The sequence below is a fragment of the Hakea prostrata genome, chromosome 7, assembly GCF_041222555.1.
Source record: "Hakea prostrata isolate BN-2017 chromosome 7, UWA_Hpros_2, whole genome shotgun sequence".
NCBI lineage: Eukaryota > Viridiplantae > Streptophyta > Magnoliopsida > Proteales > Proteaceae > Hakea > Hakea prostrata.
In genome coordinates, this window is record NC_142606.1 from 19,358,427 (window position 1) to 19,384,077 (window position 25,651).

At 39.1% G+C, this 25,651-nt stretch overlaps 3 protein-coding genes across 10 annotated transcripts; 2 read left to right on the forward strand and 1 right to left on the reverse strand.

The window, feature by feature from the left end:
• Window positions 1-25: 25 nt before the first annotated feature.
• On the forward strand, window positions 26-7,156 carry LOC149010358 (uncharacterized). Of its 8 annotated transcripts, none has more exons than XM_089163365.1 (5): window positions 26-1,781; window positions 4,660-5,528; window positions 5,629-5,830; window positions 6,347-6,467; window positions 6,562-7,155. In XM_089163365.1, exon 1 carries the CDS (start codon window positions 377-379, stop codon window positions 1,778-1,780), a length of 1,404 nt encoding a protein of 467 aa, XP_089019491.1. In that variant the 5' UTR covers window positions 26-376; the 3' UTR covers window position 1,781; window positions 4,660-5,528; window positions 5,629-5,830; window positions 6,347-6,467; window positions 6,562-7,155. The 8 variants fall into 8 exon arrangements, with proteins under 8 accessions (XP_089019491.1, XP_089019494.1, XP_089019492.1 ...); XM_089163368.1 differs by having other exon boundaries at window positions 4,660-4,840; window positions 5,383-5,830; window positions 6,562-7,153; XM_089163366.1 differs by having other exon boundaries at window positions 4,660-4,840; window positions 6,562-7,151.
• Window positions 7,157-7,866: 710 nt separating this feature from the next.
• On the forward strand, window positions 7,867-17,113 carry LOC149010359 (Mitochondrial import inner membrane translocase subunit Tim17/Tim22/Tim23 family protein). The gene is made up of 4 exons (XM_089163920.1): window positions 7,867-7,994; window positions 8,089-8,202; window positions 9,196-9,300; window positions 16,548-17,113. Exons 1-4 carry the CDS (start codon window positions 7,913-7,915, stop codon window positions 16,799-16,801), a joined length of 555 nt encoding a protein of 184 aa, XP_089020046.1. The 5' UTR covers window positions 7,867-7,912; the 3' UTR covers window positions 16,802-17,113.
• Window positions 17,114-17,605: 492 nt separating this feature from the next.
• LOC149010360 (FHA domain-containing protein FHA2-like) lies at window positions 17,606-25,439 on the reverse strand. The gene is made up of 3 exons (XM_089162308.1): window positions 24,595-25,439; window positions 18,934-19,091; window positions 17,606-18,136 (listed from the first exon to the last, which is right to left on the reverse strand). The coding sequence occupies exons 1-3, from the start codon at window positions 25,253-25,255 to the stop codon at window positions 17,927-17,929; spliced, it is 1,029 nt and encodes a 342-aa protein (XP_089018434.1). The 5' UTR covers window positions 25,256-25,439; the 3' UTR covers window positions 17,606-17,926.
• Between the last annotated feature and the right edge of the window lie 212 nt (window positions 25,440-25,651).

The window sequence follows — 25,651 nt, forward strand, 5'->3', positions numbered from 1 at the left end:
ATAAAAATGAAGATATTCACGTAGACGTCCGAACACCCGAGATCTGCGTTTCTTGCAAGAATCCGAAGCTGAAGGAGAAAATCCAACTCAAAATCCAAAGCACTTCACTACACTTCACTTCACTTCTCTAGTTCTCTTCTCTTCTCTTCTCTCCTCCTGGGCCTTCGACGACTCCAAGGGGGAGACAAGACAAGAACGATCCTCCTATTGCCTCTTCACAGCAATCACAACTTTCACCTTTCAATCTCTTTCGCTCTTTCCGATTGGAGCACCGAATTGTCATCCATCGAAACCCTAGGCTGTGTGGTGGACTGCTTTGGATGTCATGGCATTTGGTCTGCGAGAATAGAAAGAAGAATTCTGATAGCCGGCAAAGATGCCGCCGAGGAGGAAGAAATGGACGGAGGAAGAGGAGCGTACCCTAATCGACAAGTATGAAGAGATGCTTTCCGATGGGACCTTGGCCAAGATGAAAACCAGAGAAAAGAAGTTTCGACCCATCGCTACCCAAGTCAATTCGACGCATCACGCTCTAGACCCAGTTGCCTTCCCTTGGCAATGGTCCTGGAAAGACGCTTCTACCAAGGTCCAGAACATGAGGCATCAGTACCTGCTCGTTAAGCAGAAGATCAAGAAGCCCGTTACGGCCTCCGCCGGCGGTGGTGAGCCTTCCGCCGGGGAAAACCAGAAGGACGAGTTCGATTGGGTCGAGGGTCTCACCTACTGGCCCAATTTCCTCCGATACAAGGACGTTTTTGGGGATATAGCACTTGAATTTAATCAAAGCGGTTCTGCCACGGCAGCCGCTGCTGTTAATGATAGGAGTTTTCCTGGGAAAAGTCGAGCCTTGGATATTATCCGGTATGGCGACCTGGGTCCTTCATCAGATGGGAGTTTTGGAGTTGGGATTGTTGATGGTGATGAAAATGGAGTTTTGAGCATCGGGTTTGAGTATGATGGAGATGAAGGAGATGGGAACAATAACGATAATAATAATAACAATAACAATCATATTGAGGATGGAGGTGATGGTTTTCAGTATGAAAAGGTGGACACAAATGGTGCTGAATTGGGGAGGAAGAAGAAGAGAATGAAGGGTTTTGAGAAGCATGGGTGGTCTTTTTTGGCAGACCAATTTGCCCAGTTGAGTGAGAGGGAAGCTCGGTTTCAGGAGCGTGAGGCTGAGAGAGAGCGGGAGAGGCAGAGGAGGGAGCACTACCGTGCTGAGCTTGAACAGGAGCAAGAACGAATGTGGGAGGAGAAAGAGAAAGGGTGGGAAGAGGGGGAACGGCTGAGAGAGAAGATAAGGAGGGAGAGGTTTCGGGAGTGGGAAGCATTGGAAGAGTGTGCGGAGAGGGAGAGGCTGAGGAGGGAAGAAGAATTAAGAAAGGATAGGGAATGGGAGGATAGGATGGAGCGGAGAAGGTTGGAGTGGAAGAAGAGGATGGATGACATGTTGAGCCAGCACCAGGCGACAATGAACCAAATGCAATCCCGGATACTTCATGATCAACAGGCCCTTGCCGGCCAGTTGCTTGGGCTTGTTTCACAGTGGACAGGTCATCCAGCAGGACTCTCCGATCATACCGGAGCAGGAAACCCTTATCTTTCGCCAATGATGCAGAATTTGCACAACGTGAATGGGATTGTTCATGGTGAAAATAGAGTTGATGGAGATGGTCAAGATGATCAATTCATTGTTGAAGGATGTTTTTCTCTAGCAGCACAGTCAGTTCCAAAGGGATGTTCTGGTGATCTTGATGATGGTAAAACTTGTTGAGGTCAGAAGTGGTTCAATGTGCATGTGTATTGTAATTAATGTTATTGATAGTGATATTAATCGGGATAGTTCGAATTTCTGTCCAGCTGGATTTTCTTTCACCTTCTTGCTGTTCCAATTTTGGCTGCAACTTGTAATTTTATGAAGTGTACATTTTGAGAATTTTTTGAAGGAAAATTTTCTTATTTTTCCGATCATTGATGTAGTTCTAGTTCTAGATTGTAGGAGATCAACTAGGAGCCAACCTCCAGGATTTGGAATGAACTAGAATGTCCTGTTACGCCAAGAAAAGGTTTTAGGTCAAAGCTAGGGTTAGGATTTGGTTGAACCTAAGGTCTGAATAAAGGGGTTGTCCAAAGTGAGTATAGTGGAGTCTGTTGGTGAAGGTTTGAAGAAATGTTTTCATGCTGGGGTTTTGCTGGATTTAAACAAACAGCAATCAGGGTTTGGTTTCTGAATTTTATGAAATAGAATTCTGGGGGAATTGAGGATTTATGGTAGGGTTTTCATGGCAGAGAGGGTAATTGGATCTTTTAAGATGTGTAACATGATAGGCAGATCTCACTATCGTGGTTTCATTTGTTGATTATGTATTTTGTTCGTTTCCTAGTTTAATTTTCTTTTCAGGTTTGTGGCTTTGGTAGGACTTGCATTCCTTTTCATGGTTCTTTGACTTTATATTTGTGTTGGCTGGTATGTTAGAAACACTCTTATGTGCAAATATTGAGTTGACATGAAATGTACAATTGTCTAGGAAAGTTAATTAATTTAATAACTAATTTGTTTATCATATGAATAGGCGTGTATTTGCAAAGTTAATTAATTTGCAAGTATTTATTTTACGGAATTTAAATGTCACTGTGGTTTGAAGGAGTGACAAGTGTTTGGAACCGTTTCAAGTCCTACTAAATGGATGGGAGATGGAATGGAAAGAAAACTTCGAATATGATTTTTTTGGTTCATGTGCTCTCTCCCTGAGAAAGGAGGTCATGGCTTCTTCCATAAATCTAGGAGGTTGGCCATGTCCTAATTAGTCGAGATGCCATTGCTTTGTCAGTAAAACATCCCTATCCTACTTTGTGTATTTTCTCCCTATTCTATCTCATCTCTCCCACTTATTTTTTATTTTTCATTCTTTCTCTCCTTTCACTTCTTCATGCATAACAACCACACATTCTAGTATACATCCCTTTTCTCTTATTGATCTCTTTCCCTTCTTCAGTCTATCTCTTTTGCTACTCTTTACCAAGCACTGGGTTTCAAGTTCTCAGATTGTTTACATGGTATCAGAGCAGTAATCGGTATCTGATTCTTTATGTAATGGCTGTTTTCAGAGTCATTTTAAGTTTTGGTTGAAAAAGGAAACACTAGCTTACAGAAACAGGAGAGGAAATAGGGTTTTGTGTGGGACTAGATAAAGGATTTTTTAAAGTGAAAATCATACCTGTAGTTTTATGATCTGCTGAATTGATGACCGGAGATTCTGGGTTTCTATAGCTGCTCCACTGGAATTGCTTATCTGTTGAAAATCTTATTGGTTTCTTTTCTCATTAATTGCTGCAAGGCTCAAAATTCTGTTCCAACATGGCAATGCCACAGCCATGGTTTGTCAATTGAACTAGTTTTGCAGTTTCGAGTACGCTCTGGCTTAAATCTACGGTTGTTGTCTATTGTCTGCTGGGGTTTTGTGTGCCTTGAATGCTTGTTGTTGGTGTCAATTGAAACCTGAGTTGATTCTGACAACATGGATCTTCAATAATAAGTTGAAGAATTTGCATTTAATAGAGATTGCATGTAGAATTTGCAAAATTGCCATTTGGGTTATAAATTTACCACATTATTTGTGGGCCCCAATTATATGCATTTAAGATTCCAATTTTTTGAAGATTCGAACTTGAATGACCATTGTTAGGTGCAGTGAGGGGAAGTTGGAAATTATTATTGGGATCGGTTACAATGAAGATTGACTTATTGAGATATTATTTGCTGGCGCTGTTGCTTACAATATTAGTTGAGAAGCCCATGCCTTTAGATGCTGATTGTACGTTGTAATTTGTTCACTGTAATGCTACACATGAGTGGGAGATTGTATTTTTGGTACACAAGGATGCTTGCCAGTTAAACATATGCAGTTGTAGCTTGTCAGGAGGAGGATTAACATAAACAATTCTCAGGTTTGTCTTTTGGCTGAATGTAGATTTGATATAGGGTAGTTAATGTTGTTAATTGGATTTACAATTGTCTCTTCATAACTGATGAGTTCGAAGGAAGGGAAAAAAGGATGTTTTCATTTTTTTGGGGGGCCGGTTTGGGGGTTGGTGGTGCTTCTCTTTTTCCTTTTGCATTACTTTGGCAATAATACAAGAAAAATTTGTGTTTCTTCTTTTGTTCTAGGTTGCCACAATTATGGGCAAAGTTCATAAAGGGATTTAAAATATGATTGTGATTGTATTCTAGTTTCCCGTTGATGTTTTATATTTGTATAAATAAAATGAGTTAAGAGTTCAGGTATGGCTAGTGTACCCAGGTCAGAGTTAAGAGCAGCCTACCTTGAGACTGATATGAGCTCAGGAATCATTGAGCCGACATATGGCGCCCGTCGATTCCAAACAAGCTCAAATCAGGTCCCAAGGACAGTATATTGGTGCAAATCCTTGGACCCATTCCAAGTCCATAGTTATTTTGTTCTACACTGGATTGAGTATCAATATCATGTGGGATCTGACTCAAAATAAAAGTGAACCAGATAAATCTATGTGTTTGTATTACTAAGCCAGCAACTCAGTAAATGATTTCTTTTCATAATACCACCTCCTGTGTTTTTTATATCGTCATTTAGCTGTGCCTGTGCAACTAACGTATACTTCTGCTTTTTGTAGGCAAGCAATAAAATGAAGAAAGTGACACTGGAGGAGGAAGCATTTGGAGAATGTAGAGCCTGTATGAGGAGAGTTGCCTTTTATAAGAATATGAAGTGGGAGGCAGCAATAAAAGTTGACAAGAAGCAAATCCACTTGGGAACTGTTGGATCACAAGAAGAAGCTGCAGCTTGTATGACAGGTAGTTGCATCCTTTTCTGCAATTAAAACAAAACTATGACGGTTTAGCATGAAATTGTGTACCATGAGGGAAGTCTAATCCATATGTTCCTTTTGGGATCTGAAGGTCCTAGCTTATTGGTACCTTGTAGCACAGTAAATACAAAAACTGTTATGACATTCCTTCCAACTAATTCTAAATGTGTCTGTTTCCTTAATTAGAGTAACTATCCTCTTCTGTTCATATACCACAGTGTAGAACTTTACTATATAAATATTTTCGTATTCTTGGTCGGGGAGACTTTGGCCAGATCATAATGGAGAAGAAATTACATTCATCATATGCATCTGTAATAGATCGTCTGGTGTCTCCTAAATGAATGCTTTGTCAGTTCAGAATATAAATTCAACATAGAATAATCCTTCATCTATAAGAGACTACGGAAGATGCAAAATATTTGATTTTGTTGGTTTCCTTAGAGATGTCTGTGTAGCAGAAGCTTTTAAAAATTGTGACTTGGAGGGAGATTGTACTAAAGGACTGTCTTTTATTTTAACTGCTAGCTTTGAATCACCGTGACTTTCCAAACCAAGGCTTCCAATAAACCACTTTAATGGTAAAAGGTATAAAGGGATTAAGGGAGCAGGGTGGATACTGTAAATGGGTCATAATTCTCGCTGAAACTAACGGTTTACTCAGGTGTGAAAAGGTAAATCAGATGTTTCTCTTCATATTATTAGATCTCATCTTTACAAACCTCCATTGCATTAAGCAAGGACTGATTGTTTATCCATTTTTTCACTGGACAGTGCTTTGCATGATTTTGGAACTTGAGATAAGCCCCACCTTGCTCCCCATTGTGAAGGGTATTCCGGTTAGAAGTTTTTGAACAGGGAACTTCTGTCATACTCTTGACAATTTCTTCTGCTATATTCTGTAAACTTGGCATGAAGGACGGCCACTTTAGTATTGGGAACAAGATCAGAACCTCTGAGGTCCACAATACTTAAGGCAAGCTCCACATCCTTATTGCTTTCTCATATCTTATTCAGCATGAGGGACCAGATTTCACTCTAAACCATAGAACTGGTGAGTCAAACCTGACATTGTATGGAGTTACCCTTGTTGGAAGAAAAGTTTGTGATACTGTAAGGGCTAAGATGGAGTAAATGTGCTAAAATTTTCTCGAGTTTCTAATGTTCCTCTCAGATTGTATGCATCACTTTCTTTCCATCTAGTAACAGTTGATTCCTTATTTGTCATTTGCTTGCTGTATCTACATGTGAGTATAGTGGCATGAAGCGCCAAACTTATAGTCGCATTTATGTAATTGCTAAGGGAATAACAGCACTATTATACATCTATGGATGTGTTGTCATGTCAAGTTCCCTTATTTACTCCACAACCCCCTCCCCCTGAACAACCAACCCCCAAAGAAAGAAAAAAAAAAAAAAAAAAAGAAAGAGAGGTTACAAATATCTTAGGATGCATGAAATTAAGTCATATTTTACCTTTGTATCTTTACAGGGTGGCTTTTATGTGCGGGAGAGAACTCAACTTTTGTCTTTCGGAGGAAGAGAAGCTAGAGCAAAGCAATTCAATTGGGATGTGTTCTTGACGTATACTTGCAGTGCACTTACTAGTAAAAGTACCCACTTCTTAGTCTTGCTTCACTTGAATGTGCATTCACAGTTTATTTGTTTGAGATATTAAGTAAGAAGTGGAACTATTGTTGGTTTCAGAACACCAGAGAAGGATGGTCCAGTGCCCGTGAAGAAACCTCAGGTTCCGGCAAAGAATGATGATTCAGATGGTGGATTTTCAGCATACAAGGGCATGGAGCAAGACAAATCAATTTCTTGATTATGCCAAAGTTAGCAGAGTGTGGTTGAAGAAAGCTCAATTAAACTTGTCTTTTGCACAAGGTTTTAGTTATTTGGTTTCCTAATTCTTTTTGCTTAGACTTTTTTTCTTCTAAAAGTCAACCTGGATGCCTTGAACTGAAATAAGTAGTTCTTATATAATTTCGTCGTTATAAATACTGTAGTTTCATTTCCATCTTAGATAAGATCCAATTGGTAGTTCTTCAAAACAATCAATGGACATGAAAGACAAAGAAACCAACGAAGCTGAATTCTCTGAATTTTTTGTTATGCAGTGTCACTTCTTGCCATGTTGTTAGGCATGAGCCATCACAAACTGTGGTAGTTTTGAGTTGTTTTATGGCTTCAGTGAGTGAATATGCACCGACAATCTTGTCTTTAAGCAGCACAGTGCTATGCATTTAATGCGCAACACTAAAGTGTAACCGTCACAGGACAGGTTTTATCATGTGTAAGCAAAATTTGGTGGGCATGTCACTTGAGGCAAATGTGTTGTAAGATTCATGTATCTTCCTTGTTAGGTATGCGCACGGCAGCACCTCTGGGGTTTGGAGCAACCTCTGAGCTTCTTGACATGCTGGAACCTAGGGGCAGTTCCATTTGTTTGGAGGCACGGTCTTTAGGGGATGGTGCTCGAGGTCTTCATCTTGAGCAACCTATGGGCTAGGGTCGAGCCCCCCGAATTGGTATCTCTCGCACATGATTAGGATATTCTTTTGAGCTTGTCCATTGAGACCTAGGGTCAAGCCCCCGGATCAACTCATGAGCCGTTGGATGCACTACCTGGTCCAGCCCCTAGGTTCGGGACTGAAATCCTCTGCTTGCTAAAATCTTGCTGAGTAGGATCTGATGACATCAATATTTTACACTGAATTGGAACGTAATTAGCTGACTAATCTGGAATCGATTATTACTAATCATGATTAACCTCTGTTCAATGCCTATGAAATTACTTAATAGTTAATTTCCTTTTATTATGAAAACCATTTGGGATTAAATTAAAATAAAAAATAGTTGGAATCGGCTGTGAATCTGTGATCAATGAGAACCGATCAGAGTTCAGATTAAACGGAAATGAGTGGGAATCGGCCGGGTTCATTTTTGAAAATCGAACGATTCCATTTTCCCCGATCCATTTTACTTCTTTTCCGATATGCCAGCGTTGTTTGAGTCCCACTGCAGAGTCTAGAGTCCTCGGCGATAGCGAGAGATGGCTTCCGACGAGAAACCCTCGAAGCCTTCACCGTCAGATGGATGGATGGAACGCATCTTTATTCCTACTCTAATCGGAGGTCCATCTCTTAGAAGCCCTAATTTGCCTGATTTTGGCAATTCAAAGTTTTAACGTTAAACGATAATCTGTGACAATTTACTACCAATTTTCAGGGTTTGTGGGTGGAGGAGTTGGATTGATATCTAAGCATCGGAAAATATATGGCCTTGCTAACGTCTCTGCAACATACGCGGCAAACTTGGCCATTGTTACGGGATGCTATTGTGGTACTTATTGACACTTTCAATCTCTCTGGTCATTCATTTTCTTCTCCATTGTTTGTTTGGTACTCGGTAGACTATTTTCTTTGATGGTTCTTATTATTTAATAGCTGTGCATCATGTTCGACATGCTATTTGCTGAAATTTGCTGTTGCTGCATCTGTGGGTATCCATTCCTCATGATCGTGGTGCTTGCTAGTTTTGCACTGGTTTATGCTATTTTTATTTTCAAAGTTGATTTACAATCTTTTGGTTATGGGTTTCAAAAAATTCTGCTAATCGTGCTGGAAATTTTAATTTATGTGCTCAAGAGGTATGGTGGGAGTTATAGAAATCTATTTAAAGGAGCAAAAAGTTTTTAGAAATGGAACCAGAACTCTCATTCTGTTGGCAATCCGAGCTAAATCGTGTATTCTGCTGTAGGAAATTGGGTTCAAAGTTCCAGCCCTGAAACCTTTGGTTACAGAACGAATCTGTGAGATTCACCGCCATTAGGCGGTTGCCAATTTGGCTTGGTAAACGGTCATAAGGTATTATGTAGCATACGGTCTGACTATACTGCTTTCCACCTTTGAGGCCTGGTCTACTACTTACCAGTAGACCTTTAAGGTCTTGTAAGTAGCATAGCGTATTCTAACACTTCTTAGTTTGAGTCTTTGGTGTGAAAAAGGAAGTTGCTATCCTTGATTTTGTGTAGCATACTTGCTTTATGTGTTTTATTCTGGAGTTTCCAATGAAAAATCCAGCTTGAAAACCATTGTGAACTAATAGGGAAGGAGCATACTGAGCAGAATAAGGGGATTAAATGTTGTTGATATGGAATGGTGTTGACACTTCAGTAGGCTGAGAATGATATAAGAGGTAGCAAAAACGTTGATTATGCTTCTATATATGTATTATTATGTTGCCTCATTGTGTAAATTGTAAAACAATGTCAGCTGAACTCTGATGTTCCATTGTTTCTGATTCTAGTTTATTTATTTATTTTTCATTTGGTAGGAGCACGTGAATTTGTAAGAGCAAGTCGAGCTTCAGGGCCAGATGATCTCATGAACTCTGCAATAGGAGGCTTTGGTTGTGGAGCTCTTCTGGGCCGCCTTCAAGGTTAGGGTCCTTAGTATCTTTCTTTACTCATTTCATGCTTACCTGGTTCCTGGTTGTACTGATGCTGTATTTCATGTTGGAGAAAATAATTTTCAAGGTGTCAACAATGCCTTGGTGAGAAGGCAAACAAGGTTTAAAATATTGATTGGATATTTTTTCATAAAAGTGATTTTAGGGGTGGTAGCGTATTGTACCTAAGACACACAAGATACTTTGGAGAGAAACATGGAAATAGTCAAGCAATGTACAGAAATGGAATGCAGGTAAAATTCAGTTTTGAAACATACCGCACTATAGATATGAAATGTGTAAAATTTATTGTAAAAGGGTTATAGGGTGTGACAAGAAGTGTAGAAGGAGCACACCTAGTACGTGAGAATTCCACCATTGCGAGGTCCAGGGACACCAGGAGAGTCATAATATAAACAACTTTAACTCGTACTATTGTTTGAGATACCTAGGCAGAAAACTTGGAACTCTTAAAGATATTTAGGTCATAGTTCTCAAATATAATCCTTCACTCTTGACTCTGCCTTTTAGATGGCATATTGATGCTGGTACTGGTTGTTACATACTTCTGTTGAACTGAGATTTTGCAGTCTAAACAAAAGGCTAGAATATTCTAACAATCCATGCTTTCTGCATTTCATGCGCTTTTCAAGGATAGATGGGTTGACTAGATTATCAAGTTTACCTTGGATATGGGCATTGACCTCCCTGGTGGGACCTATCAGATGGTTGTCTGGTGCACTCTGCTTGGGTACCAGCACTACTTTGGTTGACCTTTGAGATTTGCTTGCTATTAAGACTTCTCAGCCTCCCCACTCCCTAATGTAAGATTAAATCTGAATATATATTTTTTCTCTATCATGCTAAGGCTTCCTTGACTGAAATTTCAGTTTTAATGATGACCAAGTATGTTATTTTATGATGACAAGCATGTTATATTGATATGGGAATTTCTCTTGTGGTACTAAAAGAAGCCATGTTTGTCTCTCTAGTGCTTTCACAAATCAGGAGTCTTAAGCAATCAGGAAACTCATTACAACAACAAAAAGTTACTTAGCCTTGTCCTAACCATATGGAGTCGGCTACATGGATCCTTGCCCTTCGATTAGCTTTATTCAAGGTCGCACTTGATAGGAAGCCTAAACTATAATGTCTTCCCTCACCACTTCTCCTACGGTTGGTAAAAGTCTGGTCTTGGCTCTTTTAGCTCCTCCTGACTTTGGATCAAATCACTCATTCTAACTGGTGCATGTCAAGGCCTTCATTGAACATGGTCATGCAACTGCCAATGTGTCACATCCCCCCAGCCGATACCCTATCTGGATTACCCGGGGGAGTGATCCACAGCCCAAAGGATCAAGTTTAGGAACGATCATATCCATTTAACACAATAACATAATCAAAAGCAAGAACAAATCATAATGTTCAAGTAATTTATAATAAAAGTCAAGAAATGATCTCAGAAGGATCACAAAAGAATATTAGAGTGCGGAATAACAAGATACCAAATTAGAAGACAACTGTAGAGTATAACGGAAATATACTCCACAAACATAAGCGGAAGGTAAATCGAAATCTAAGTAAAGCTCTAAGCTACTACAAGTAAAATAAAAGTCTAGAAGAAATAAGAAGAATCTAATCCACATCTTTAGTCGGCTCTTCTTCTTCTTCTTCTTCTCTTCTTCTTCTTCACCTTTAGGTTATGCTCTTGAAGCTTCAGATCAGCATCTAGCACACGATCCCATCGGTGAATAAGACGATGCCGACTGTCATCAATAGGAGCCATCAACGCAGTCCAAGTCTGTGTGTTGGCTGCCTCATTACTCATTACCTTGTCCAAGGACTTCCGAAGCTGTACTATGTATGGGAAGGTCCTCCGTACCGTGGCACGGGTTCTCTTTCGTACTTGCAATGTCATCTAAAACAAGTCCCCCGAAGGATAAGCTCAAAAGAACATAGCAAGTAAACCAAACACAATAAGCATTTTCACATGCATTCACAAACAAACATATGTGCAATGATATAAAACAATAAATGCAATATGCTTCTAACTCTATATATGTATGCTGGTCTCTATTGGCCGACATGCTAGCACCGTACTTCTTTGGGTAGGTCTCATCTCACTCGGCTCCGGTTGGTAGTGGGTCCTTCATTCCTCGGGACAATCCATGGAAGGGGTTTAGGTCACCGCTCTCTCACATCACCATTGGTCTAAGTACTGACGTATGTCAAGGTTAAGCCTAGCCCAGTGCAAGTCTTCTACTTAGTTATATCAACTTAGTTCCAGATACTTCCATTCCTCGCTCTTAGTGATCCTTTCTGGTATCCTTCACCCTAGAGTCAACGTATCTTTCTCCGTGGTAAACAGCCACCATCTCGGACTACGGACTCATCAACCCTATAGGTCATCCACATATAGTAAATGGGAAGCTCTCATGTCCTCTCAAGGGTTGGTTATTGGTCTTGAGCACCCATGAGCCCAAGTCTATCCATATGCAACCCTACCCATAAATGGCCCCCACAATGTGATTCCCGTCCTCTCACGGGTTGATTACCGGTCTTGAGTGCCCGTGAATCCCCATTGCTGCCATGTGTCGTTTGGTTTCAATGCCCTTCCGAATCGGGTCTGATATAACAGGACATTCCTAGCCAAACATTGCTAGACAGCCCTAGGTATGACAACCAATGATGCGGGAAAGCGTCGATGGGCATCTTCGGAGAACATCTCATACTATTCCCTCCGATCCCATACTATTCCCTCCGATGTCCAAGGACAAAAGTGTCAAAGGGCCACCTCCCAATCCCAAATCATATCTATTCAATCACATCATGATTCCATACAACTCACATTCATACTCATCTTCATATCATAGTCCAAATCACATTCACAATACTATATCATCAATTCCAATATGTAAATAACAATACGCTCTACTGTAATTACCGAAGTATCATGATGTAAAGAAAATAAAAGATTAGTAACTAGGTCATGCATTCATATCATAATACAATAAGACATGTAAATAGGCATATTGTGAGTTGGAATACTCACCTCGTATTCGACTTTGTAAACTTCGAGAAAGAGATCAATGGGCAAGTCCAAGATCACCAAAACAACCCTAAACAAACATGTATTGAACATAAGGAACAAACCCTAATGATTGGAGACGAAACGGAAGCAAAACAGAGAAAAACTGAGGCTACTGACTTGGTTGGTCGATTGGTTGGTCTACTAGCCCAATCGACCAACCAGCCGACCAACCAGTCGACCAATGGAATCAGTACGGAACTACAAACACCAAATCGGTCATAACTTCTTCGTTTGAAGTCCGATTGATCCAAAATTCGAAGGGGAGCTTCCTAGAACATATTAGAACCATCTAGGAAGGTCAAACCATCAAGTCAAGGTCAAAAGATAGGTTCTTGATTTGACCAAGAAGATTTAGGGTCTTAACATATACTTGACCATGGTTCTCATGGAAAGGCTAGGGTGCAATAAGGATTCACCCTAGGGAATAAAGAATAAGTAATCACATCAAGAAAAGCTTTGAGGATGATTCAAAAATCAATAAAGGGTTAAGGTTTCCAATTGAATATCCTCCCATGAAGGTTAACCTAGATTAGGTCTCCAGATAACCCAAGGTAGGTTCACAAGATGAAAGGGAATAATTTGCTTAGCAATTTGATAACAAGAAAGTGATTGAAAGAGTTTAGATTAACACAAATCTAACCAATGTGGTTACTCTCACAAAGGAGGTTACCCAAGGGTTCCCTAATTTGGTTACCCTCTCATGAAGGTTACCCAAGGGTTCCCTGAAGAATTTACCAGGGTTAGGGTTAAGGTCATTATGCTGATCATAAAACCTTAAGATTGGAAGGAGATCAATGAAGTGATGGTTGCTAATAGAGAATGCAGCATCATCTTCATAGTCCTTTGGTTTGATTGACCCCCTCCTTTCTTTAATTCGCAGGAGGTCAATCAAAAAAAGAGATGTTATTAAAGCCTAGGCACCATATGAAGTAAATATGCAAAGTGATTTAATAATCCTGCCAATACGTAGGAGAGATTACCTAACCTTTGATCAGCCAAGAATCGGAGTTGAGAGGCTTGAGATCTTACAAAAGTTCTTCAAGAATACACCAAGGAAAGCTTTGAGAGAGTCTTCCCACATTCTCGGGAAGAGAGTTTTGGAGGCAACAACAAAAATTGCTAATAAAAAAAGAAACCGAAAAAAAATGAAAGCAAATAAAAGAAGGAAAAACCCTAAAATTGATTTCTCAAAAGGATTTTGGCCTAGGCGAGGCTGAGTCTAAAATAAAACCAAGGAAAGTTAGAGAGTCCCCACCAGAGGATACTAAGAAACACGAAGTGTGCTTAAATAGAAAGTGAAAAACCCTAAAATTGGATTTTCTTGGATTCGGGCCTATTGGTCGATTGGTTGGTCCATACGCCCCAACCAGTCGACCAAGCACAGTTCATCAACTTCGAATAGGGATTTTGAGGGCTATACGGGGTCAAATTGAGTGGGGTTTTCTCCTACAAGTCAATCAAGAAGTCTAGTTTCTAGAAATACCTTCGGATTGAGCACGAGAGTTCATTAGGTACTTCAAATAATTCACCCCTCTTCGATGCACACTTTCTCACTAAACACTGACAATGCTTCCAAGTATGGAGCACCATCAACAATATCCATGGGTTTCGGGTCACACACCATGTCTTCTATAGAGAGGGCCCACAAAGACTTCTTCCTTCACTTCGGGACCTTGGATTTACCCTAAGGAAAGGTTTGACATGACTTCCTAAGACTTTCAAAGATAGTAATACTGAAATCAAGGTCCAACTTCAAAGTCAACATTAAACAAACCCTACTTCACCCAAAACAGATAGGGTGTCCTGGCTAGGTTTGGGCTGGATTTCATATTAGATCACCCTCCTATCAAAGGGAGATAGAAGGCACTAGAAAAATAGAAGAGAGAATAGGTCAGCTTCGGGGTAAACTTCTACCAAACGAAACTAGGCAACTCATACGGCAGAGAATAAATTGAACAATGCATATGGTATATATGCATTTGGCACAGCAGCAAGGTTAGGGTTAGGTGGGATTTCACACAATGACTTCTTGTAGCTTATCATGTGTGGGAGCTATTCCCTTTCGGCTGATGATACAATCATTTCTTTCTCCATCATTGTGAAAATGCATCTCAGCAGCCTCATCATTGCTACACTAAGGCACCATTTGTTTGTTGGAATAAAGGTGGGGGGGGAAAAGTTTGAAAAAGTAAACTTTTCCTTGAAGCCGGGGGGGGGGGGGTGGGTGGTGGGGGGGGGGGGGGGAAGAAGGGGGGGGGGGGTGGGGGGGGGGGGGGGGGGGGGGAAAGGAAGGGGGGGGGGGGGGGGGGGGGGGGGTGGGGGAAAGTTTGAAAAAGTAAACTTTTCCCTGAAATCCCAAAGTGTTGTTTGTTTGGTTCACTGGGGTGGGAAAGTTGGCAGACAAGCTTGCTTAAATTAAGGAAGCTTGTCTGCTGAGGTGGCATGCTAACTTTTCCACTTCATGCATTTTCAAAACCTCACAAAATATGTGTGATTTTCACATGATTTTGTGAAAAAGTGTGAAAAACAACAAAGTGGGACCCACATTTAACACTTTTCCACAAAATCCCTTCATTTCCTTTCCTTCTCCCCCACCCCATTACATATGGAGCCTACATGTTTATTTTTTCTACCTCTTTTTTCCCACCCCACCTTTGCAAACAAACGGTGCGTAAGTTTTATATACATGGTGGTTATTAACTTCCTAACAATTTCTTATCATGTACCATAACCATTGTATGACTTTCTTACAAAATTTTCCGTTTAAGTTTTAAAGGAACATGCAATCACACAACACTTTGAAGATATTTCATCACTTCACTCCTATTTTACTTACTATGAAACATCATCCTTTGTATCACCTTCTTTATTTATGATTGAGCCTAGATTCCTACAACAATCCCTTTACATGATGTCCCTCTTATCATTATTCACCACCTAAGTATCTTTCTTATAACTAAAGTTGCGTTACATATAGTCCGTCTTCATCCGGGGATATTAAGATTGATGTCCATATCTTCAAATTACTATATATTTCTTGCTTTTGTCTCATCAGTAGAAGGCATACACAACAACCTTATCTTGAATCTCTTTTTTCAAACCACGCATAGTTAGTGTTAAGAAATAGGGGTTAAAAGCTGATTCTTGATGTAACTGCAATTGTAATTGTGAATTCACTACCTTGACCTCTCATAGTTCTTATGCCAGTCATCTCTCCATCATGCATATTTTTAAGAATAAATAAATAGGACCTCTCCCAACCCTTTTGACAATTATGGGAATCTCCCTTGTGTTTTGATTATTATTCAAAGCTCCTCTTTTTTTTAACTTTGTTGCACTTAACCCCATCCATTAGGTAACCGTTAAATTTGAAAATCAATTTTATTTATTCATTGTACTACGTTTGATATGGTTTAGGCTACATCTTTGCCCTGAACACAATTATCCTTTTAACCATAAAATGCTAACTCAATTCATCATCTTTTTTTGTCCAACAACCCGTAGTCCTGTGACCGCATTATTCACACCCATTGCTGCCTGCATTCCTTCTCTGCTGTTTCTTACATCATCCAATACTTTCTCCATCAGAATCCATTGCCCTTGCCAATTGATGCTACCCTGTTCTGGCCCTGCAACCCATTTTCTCCATGTGACCTATCTTAGTATCAGCTTATTGTTACCTTATGTTATGATGTATTCATGCAAACCTTCAACAAGTAATCTCAGCCAAATGATTTCATACAATTGTGTCTGCCCTTGGGTCTTCCTGATTAGATTCATAAGATTTTGTATGGGAGTCAGGCATGGGATCCTTCTTACATGCTGGGGTGTTCTTGGGGCATTGAAAATAGTCCTAGTTGGTTCTGATATTCTTCAAGGTATGTTGATTATCTCAACGATTTTATGCATATCATTTTGATTGGCCATCGAGGAAGAAAATTTGTCTGTCTCTTACTGATAGTGCTATGATTGTCATATATAGATGGTATATCATCTAATATTATACTTTGGAGATATCAGGTGAATCCAGTAAAATGGTGGGTGATAACTTCTTATGAGTGAACCTTAGCGTATGAATGATATGTTTGTTTCCTGCTCGTGGAATGAAAACATGAGAAAGAAAGCCTAATGCTGGTTGGTGTTTCAGGTGGTCAACTTGGTGCCCTCCGTTACTCGGTGATCTTTGCAGTTGTGGGGACTACAGTAGATTATGCTACCATGCGTTTAACACCTCTAATGCAGAGATACAGAGAATCCATGTTTAGTGGCAGTGATTACAAGTTACCTGAGTGGTCACCAATTCAAGTACTTGATGAGGAAGCCCTTGCTGCCAAGCGTGCTAGAGAACAGAAGTTGTATGCACAAACAGCACTTGGTAATCTAAATGAAAAAGAATCTTGACAGCCAGTGTGGTTGTTGGATTAATTTTCAAACGTATGTATTGTGAGATGTTTATTGTATTCAATAATTATGCAGCGAGTAAGATATTTTGGTTAAAAAATGAAGTAAATTTTGGTTCCCCTATTTGCTGTCTTTTCGAACTTGTATTCCTGGAAGTGATTAAAGAAGATTTCCATTTTATTGAGAAGCATAGAGACAACCATCCCCTTATATTTCTCTTCCTGTTCAGCATTATCGAAGTTCTATATTCTTACTTGTATTATTGATTGATGGTCCGTGACGACAAATTCTCTCTTTAGAGATGATGGATTTGGAATTTGAAAACACACACACAGGAGTAAAAGGCAGCTATCCTCAGTGTTAAACACAGAATAAGAATTGGGTCCGCATCCATGAACCAGGTGTCTTGCGTCTCAAGTTTCAACATGAAGCCTCAAAGTTGATGGTCCAAGATCCCTTACTGCTGAAATGATCAATCTCCATGTAGAGCAGGAAACATTTAACAACATTCAAGTGTTAACCACGAGGTTGCCCAGGTTATGCTTATAGTGTGGATAGATTCAGCAAAACTAAAAACCCAGATGAGGGAGGATAAATGTGAAATTAGAGATGACACTTGATTCTAAAAATGCTTTCCAGATAAGACTGAAGGCATAGCTTTCTGCTGATGCACACCAATTCAAGGATATCATATACATCCAGAATCGTATTCCACTATTCCCCAAGGTCCAGGACTGCTAGGTTGGTTATAATGACGCAGTGGACGGAGGATTATGCTCCTTTCATACTCATTCACTTATTCCGAAAGATGGTTTCTGGAGCTCTCATGCTGGCATTCCATGTGAAAAAGTTATGAATGGAGAATCTCCTGCCTATGGATTTCTGTCTTGGGAAGTCTATCAGGTACAGTGGAGATAAGTATTAACCTTGCACTGTCAGGGGAAGGAGGATAATCTGAAACTCAAAAGCATCAAAACCTCCAATTATGACAAAACAATAAACTTGCTTTCATTTACATATTTTGAGATAACAGTTACAACTAGTTTCAGGGGTTCATGAGTCCCACCTACCCAAAGGAACAACGTTGATCTCTTCACCATATGGAAGGCCATGACTTTTGTGATGTTATGGAAGTAGGGAAACTAATGAAACAAATTCCAATGTTACCCGTCCTTTAGACCTTGTGTTGATGACAAAGTGTTCTGGATATTTTCTTAGCAATGTAAGCAGGCCATACCATGGTCTATCCTTGGATTCATTGGCAGACCAGTCCTCAGAAGTGAGATATCTCCGCACACGAGTGTGATGCCAGATACTGCCATACTGCTCTAGCAACTGCATAAAAGAAACATAGCCATTATTGTACACGTTATTTGTTTTTGGTTTTATTTTTAAAAGAAAGGAAGCTCGAAAATGGAAGTTAACTTCAAAAAGGTACAGAAATTAGACAAGCCAGACCCTAATATAATGCTATCTTTGACCCTTAAAGTTGAATATGCCACCTTCAATAGCTAGACTTAAGGTGTTTTATCAACCTCAGTCATGCCATTGCAGTGCTTTCTCGCTTAACAAAGAATTACAAAATCAAAGGCAAAGGGGGGCAAGTCTATGAACAGTTTATATGCTTGATTATGGTTGATCGGCAATCAATACAGAAACTTCTTGAACTCAGTAGATCAAACAACTCAAAACTCATTGCTAGAGCTGAAAACAAAAGTTTTGAATGCCGATAAAACCAAGTCTCTGAACACCTTGCCCAGCATATACCATATCTAACTTCTCAAATACAGGAAGACTGAAGTATACCCAGTCCTAAAATAGTAATTAATAAATTCTCCCACTCAAAAAATGATTGTTATGATTAGTAAGGGCAGAAAAGGCTCTAAAACCATCTTTTCTCTTCAATGGTATACATATTTGACAAAATTCCCATTATAATTGACCTGTAAGTTATGTCCAATTACACCCCCCCCCAAAAAAAAAAATAAATCGTAGAGCACAAGTTAATTATTTTATTTTGATATTGCAAAATTTTGTTAATTACTTTCACTTTTGAGTATGGAATTTGAGGTACTTTTCCCTAACATACTAGGTTTTCAGAAATAAGATATAAAACTCATAGTTGAACAAACCTCAGTATGAAGTTTTGCCATAGCCATCCACTCTCCTGGACCACAAAGATCAGAAAGAACAGTAGCGACAGATGAAACAACATCTTTTTCTTCCAATTGCAAAAGTTGGTGATTATTCGCATCTCTGTTAGCCCTTGACCCTGTCTCTCCCTTTTTCTCTGCTTGGACAGGAGATATTTAGCAATTAGCACAATGTTGTCAACATATTCTCGAGCACATCATTTGCACTAAATGAAACTAGGGCATACTAGGAAGTAGAAATTTGTGGAATATGATAATGACAATGAAACAAATACCAACAATAATGCCCATCAAGAGAATTATGTTTTACACAACTAATGAAAGCAATAAGGACAAGGAGAAAGAAGGAAAAAAAAACATTATTGACATCATATACATACTGAATGTAACTATTTTATGAAAGGAAACACTACACCCATCTTAAACAAGACAATTATTGGTACAAAGAGCACAGGGTATGTCTTTGTTTTGTTCCTTTAACATCAAGCAAAGTAAAGAAAGGAAAATGTAGCCTCAAATATTCCATGCCTGATGTCTGAATCCCATCTCAGAAAAAACAAAATTTTATTTTATAACCCCTCCCATATTTTACTGGGTTTCTGCTTTCTGTGCCCATGATTCCATTTGACATGTTCAGGCGGGACCTTGAGAGACTTTTTGGGTATATATCATCAAGCAAAAAAAGGAAAGAATTTTAAATCATTTCTTTAATGCCACCGTAAACAGCTTCCATATTCGAAAGATATTCTGAAGTAACATATATTACTTAATATCATCTTACTTCTAGACTGATAATTGTAAACCATGAAATCTTACTTACTAATGAATTTCAATAAAGGCAACATAAAATACCGAAATGAAGTATGTAACATTTTATGCACAAGGTCAAGGCAGTCAAATCAATAACTTAAGGTTAAAATATGTGGTTTCAATGATCAGTTCCCCCAATTTTTTTTTCTTTTTTCACCTTAAAAGGTTTTGGCAAGACTCACCAACAAATTTAACCAGAATGGTGTTTTTCCCATGTAAAGGACAATCTACTAAAAAGGAGACTGAGACGAGGAGAGTAACAAAGAAAAGAAAATAAGGATATTCCAGATTGAGGGTGATATTGCTTAACTGTAATACTATCCCTTTCTCCTACAAGACCCAAAATTATGTATCAACTCTCAATCTCTGTGGGAACCTGTAAGGCTGTAATATCCATCAGAGTTGACTTACCAAAATAAACCCATTAATGATTGAATCAAACGTAACCTCAGTAGATGACTACAACTAGCAGAAGATCATTGATATAATGGATATCATAGAAAAAAATATTGCTTGAAACTCCTCAGTTCCGCAGGTTACTGAGGCAAAAACTCAAGGGAGTTGAAAAAAACTACCACATTTTGGCTAGGTCTGAAAAAATTTCAAAAACTTCAGTAGCACCATTTTCAACCAATCCAGTTTCAGTTGTTTTAACCAGTCTCACTGATTTTGACCAACCCATCACATGTTGAGTTCTACAAGAAAAAAGATAACCAGATACCAAGTTTCAGCCAATTTTGACTCAAATTCAGTTTCTAGCTGGTTGAAACCTTGATCAGCACCAAAACTTTTATCCTTAACAGATACGATATCCTAACATAGATCATGTAGCTTCAATTGAATGAGGGCCATCTTCCAAAATCTTCAAAGAGAACCAACTCAAATGGACCAAGAAAAGACTTTTCAAAACTTCGGTTATAGACTCAAATGAACCAAGAAAAGGCTTTTCAAAACTTCGGTTATAGGCTAAAAGAGGTTTTCGTGATATGGGCTATGATGGATGATTATGCTGGTAAAGATGTATGTGCTCGATGTAGAATGGCTTGGTAGTCACATGCAGGATTGTTAGGTTTGGTTCCAATTTAAACAGGTAAGGTTTCTGATAAGATCCTAGATACAACCACGGTTAATTGGATAAAGCCCTGCAGCGTTGCTTTTTTCCTGCTGAATCTCAATGGCAAACAGACAGCACCTTCCCCCCCCCCCCAAACCCCGCCACACACTGCAGTTCGATAGTAATTTAAAACTTGTAGGCAAACCGTAAAGGAAGTTTTTGTTTAAACTAATACTAAAATTGATAACAAAGGATAACAAAGACCACAATAGAAGATGTCCCCCAATCTGAATCCTCTCTTGAACTGCCCCTAGCCGAGGGTCTTCCCCTGCCCTACAAACCAAGCTCACCCACACACTGCAAACTTTTTCTCCACACACACCCTACCCAACCCCTCCCCCTCTATTTACCCCTCTTTCCCCTATATACCCTAAAAAGGATACCCTGAAACAAATCCTAACTTACCCCTTTCCTCCTCAGCCGTACCCTCTGAAGACGCTCAGCAGCAAAAAGCTGCTTCCCAATGAGTCCCTCACATGACCCTACAATTCACCTGTCACTACAGTGCCCCTCCACATTATTCTCTTTAACAGTTTCAAAGAGTATCAAGGATAACAATCCCATCTTGTGAAAGATATGGGATAAATTCCTTGAGATGGGAAACTAGGGCCAATTGCTATTAGAAAGAGCTGAAACTTCATGAAAATGCAGGGTAATAATATAGAGAAATGATTCCCCAAAGTTTGGATGGTTAACTTACACGATATGAGGGTTCTTGTTTTGGGGTTTCTGGAGAGTGAAAATTCAATTAAAATATTTATCTCGAAATTGTATTGTAGAAATGGGGTCAAACTAGGATCTAAGTTCATTGGGATTGGGTGGATGATGTTCCTAAAGTAAAACGGTTATATTGGTGTAGATCTGATCTTGAATGTTGGGTCCCTTGAAAGTCAAAAATTCTAGAAAATTAAAGGAAAAAGAAAGAAGTGGCAGAAGGGGTTGAGGTAGGCAGCCTAGATGGAGAGAGCCTTGTAGAGCTTAGGAATGAATATAATGGCTTCTTGAAAAGCTGTCTACTCAACCATTGAAAGGATCTGTCTTAGCTTCACTGAGAACCTTAACAGAATGCTAAACTTTTAAACCTTCATTGACCAAAGTTGACACAAACCAGTGTTTCTTCAATCTGGGACCTATGAAATTGAAGTAGTTGCAGCAGCAACGATCACAAAGGGGGACTTGAATTAATAATCTGAATTAGGGTGCCTTTTTATCGATTAAGGGGTTTATTTATACATAATAAGGTAGAGTTCTAAACTAATTTGAACTCCTAATTGAAAACTAACTCCAAATAGAAACTTATTGACTTAGAAGAGGACAATTAAACGCAAAGGAAAATTTAAGACTAGACTGTTCTGCCTTTATAATTTAAGTTGGGCAGAATTTACATAATTAGACTAACTAAACCAAATAAACAACCTATTTTTGCACTCAACTCACATACCCATGTTTTAGGTCCAACAAGTTGGTCAATTACAAAGGAAACCCATCCAATGAAGGTCCATTTACCTATATGATCCAATCCTAGGCCAATTGAATCGATTAATATTCACAGAAGCATTTCATCAGGGATACTCAATGCGGCAGTTCAATCATGATTTCATCAAAGATAGATTGAATAGGAAGGAATGTCCAAGTGAATATTTTTCCATTTCTTTCTTCTGACATGTTCAAAAGATGACCACAAAAGTACATCTTCATATGGGCTCTCTCATGCTTAGAGTTGGAAAAAGGAACCAGCTCCAAATCAAAGCTGACATATGAAAGTAAAAATGGTATACTTTTACAATCGAAGGGTTGCTTAGTCGGTAATGACCAGCACCTCTTAGTGAAGAGGTCCTCGGTTCGACGCTCCTTGTGGTATATGTGATAATCTCCACCCCCTAATATAAAGCTACATATCACCCCCCCCCAAAAAAAAAAAAAAAAAAAAAAAAAGGGTGTAGTGTTCAATACAATCTAAAATGTTCAAGATCCTGAAAGGATAAAAATTTGAAAGGTCAAACATGTAACTTTTAGGATTAACAAGATATTATGTGACAGAAAGGGAAAAAACCAAACACAAGGTGCAAATACATAATGGATAGCTTGATTGAACAAACTATGAAATTTGACATGTGGCTAATCTACATCATGTCCTCTATCCTCAATTGTCTAAATAGACATCTGTCGACATGGAAGAATGGATATCTGGTGACACTTGAATAAATAACTAACTTTTGTTGAAGACTTAAAATCTGTGACTAAGCATTCAACAAGGGAGCACTTGACCAAGATGCCAAGTACGACCTTCAAAAATAACTAAACTTCGCAATAGTAATAATTCACAATAACCTTGTCCCAACTAAATGGGTCAGCTAAATAGTAAGAATTTCCATTTTCTGTTATTATAAATAGAAGCCACATCAGTCTAATAAAATCTATGATTACCACAACGTTTCCTTGAAATTGCGTATATAAATACCTTCTGAAGTTAGTTGTGCTTTTCCACAAACCAAGTAACAGTAATCCACCAGTTCCTAATTCTTTCTAGAAGCCAAGACTGATCCTTAGTATTCCAATCAAGCTAGGTTCTTAAATAAGTAATATTAAGTATTTCAATCAAACTAGGTTCACATCTCATTAATACCCAACAAAATATAGCACTAAAAAATAAAATTCAACTCTTCCCAAGTACATGAGGATTATCAACAAGCTAATGATATTCCCAAGTTGAACTCTAGTTTGCATAAAGCTATAGATAAATTATGTCTTGAAACACATTAACTGTCACCCATTTGTGATATTATCTCACAACATAGCCTAAGGTGATCAAAGTCATGACCAACTGTAGAACTCCAAACTTCAACTTGTATCCCTGTGTTGCCAAAAGGACCTGAAAATGAGCCTACCTGTGACAAATCAATCTGACAAAAAACCACCAAAATCCATTAAGACTAAAAAGTCTGAAACTGAAAATAAGAAACTTTAGCATTTGAATCTCTGAAGGTTTGAAATTTACCAAAATGCTCCTAACTAAAAATTGAATAAAGAAAAAGTCTTTTTTTTTTTTTGGTACATTAAAGCAAAAATCTTTACTATAGAGACAAATACAAAATCTTATGATAAAGCCATGAATCCAGTAATAAATACCACATTGTGTGAAGATCAAAGACATTGCTTCTTGCACGATGCTTGATGATAAACACATTATTGAAAGTTGAACATCAGAGGTAAATTCACAAAGCTAATGAACACCACCAAACATTGAAAACCAATATAAGCAGAACCACATGAGGAGGCAACCGGTATTATAACTAACAAAAGCAACATATAACCAACACAGATAAATTCACGAACACAAAAGTAAGGAAAGCATTAACCCAATTAAACAAAGAGCCCAATGGCAAGCGATGGAGGTAAATTCAAAAATAAAAAACTAAACAAAGCAGAGACGCATGATATGGAGCCAAGATTGAGACCCAATTTAAGCAGAGACGCATGATACGGAGCCAATATTATTAAAAACCCTCCAGCCAGAAGTAAAATAGCAGCAGAAAATAGCAGCAGAAACACACAGGAAATCCAAAGTAAAAACCCTCCAGCCAGAAGTAAAATAGCAGGAAATCCAAACGCATGATACGGAGCCAATATTATTAAAAACCCTCCAGCCAGAAGTAAAATAGCAGCAGAAACACACAGGAAATCCAAAGTCTATAAAAAATAGAAAACAAACTAACCAAATGATCCAGAAGTCCCCGCCTTTCCAGCAGATGTCCCAGCATATCCAAACATTTCATGGCCATCACCAGTTCCCCGCAACTTCCTGCTCGAAGCTGCAATAGCACCACTACCATCTCCATCGTCTTCATCCATATATTCAGTCGATGGCCTAATTCTTCCCTTCTTGGAACCAAATTTGGGCAGAGGAGGCGGTGCAGTGAGAAGGGCAGGAGCACTCAAATGCCCAGCAGAAGATGGCATTGACGGAGCAGGATGATTCACCGGTATATGCCGAGAAGGAACAGACCCTCCCATAATACTTCTTACAGGCAAGAGGAAGTAGAAACTCTTGTCACCGATTTGAAGAAGGTCCTGGGAATCAAGTTTCACAGGTGGGTTTCCGGGTAAGTGAAGAACCCCTTCGACAAAACATCCATTCTTTCCCAGGACCTCCAGAGCGAAACGACGACGCTGGAAGTCGTAGTAAATGCGAGCATGGTGGCGGGAAATGTTCATACCACCACCAAGGCTAGAAAGATCAAGATCAACCGTCGACTTCTTACTGTTCCGGCCCAAAATAATGGAATAAGTTTGCATGTAGTATTCAAAATCCTCACCTTGAAGCTTCGCGAATCCAGCTTCAACTTCGTTTCCACTCCCGCTGCCTGTAATGCCCATGATGGTTGATCGATAATGGAAATGCTCGTTGCTGTTAAGTGATTGCAACAGAGAATCACTTCAAAGGAAACCCAACTCCAATAGAGAATTGGGTCAAAACAAACTTGCGGTGGAAGTAGAATTGCAGAGAAAGCTCTAACCTGTACGAGCTTGGCTAGAGAGAGAGAGAGAGTTCAGAGTTGGGAAAGGGAAGTCACAGATGTACAAAAGCTGGAAAGTAAGGAGAATCATTACCAGAATTACAATAACTGCCAAAATGGAAATAAATGAGAGTTGTTAATCTCGATTAATTTTCTGACCAAAAAGAAGATAGATATCTTGCAACGTTGGTGAAACCAACCTCCATGAGTCAAGAATTCAAAACTTTGGAGTCAGCAATGCAAAAGTTTCATGTTA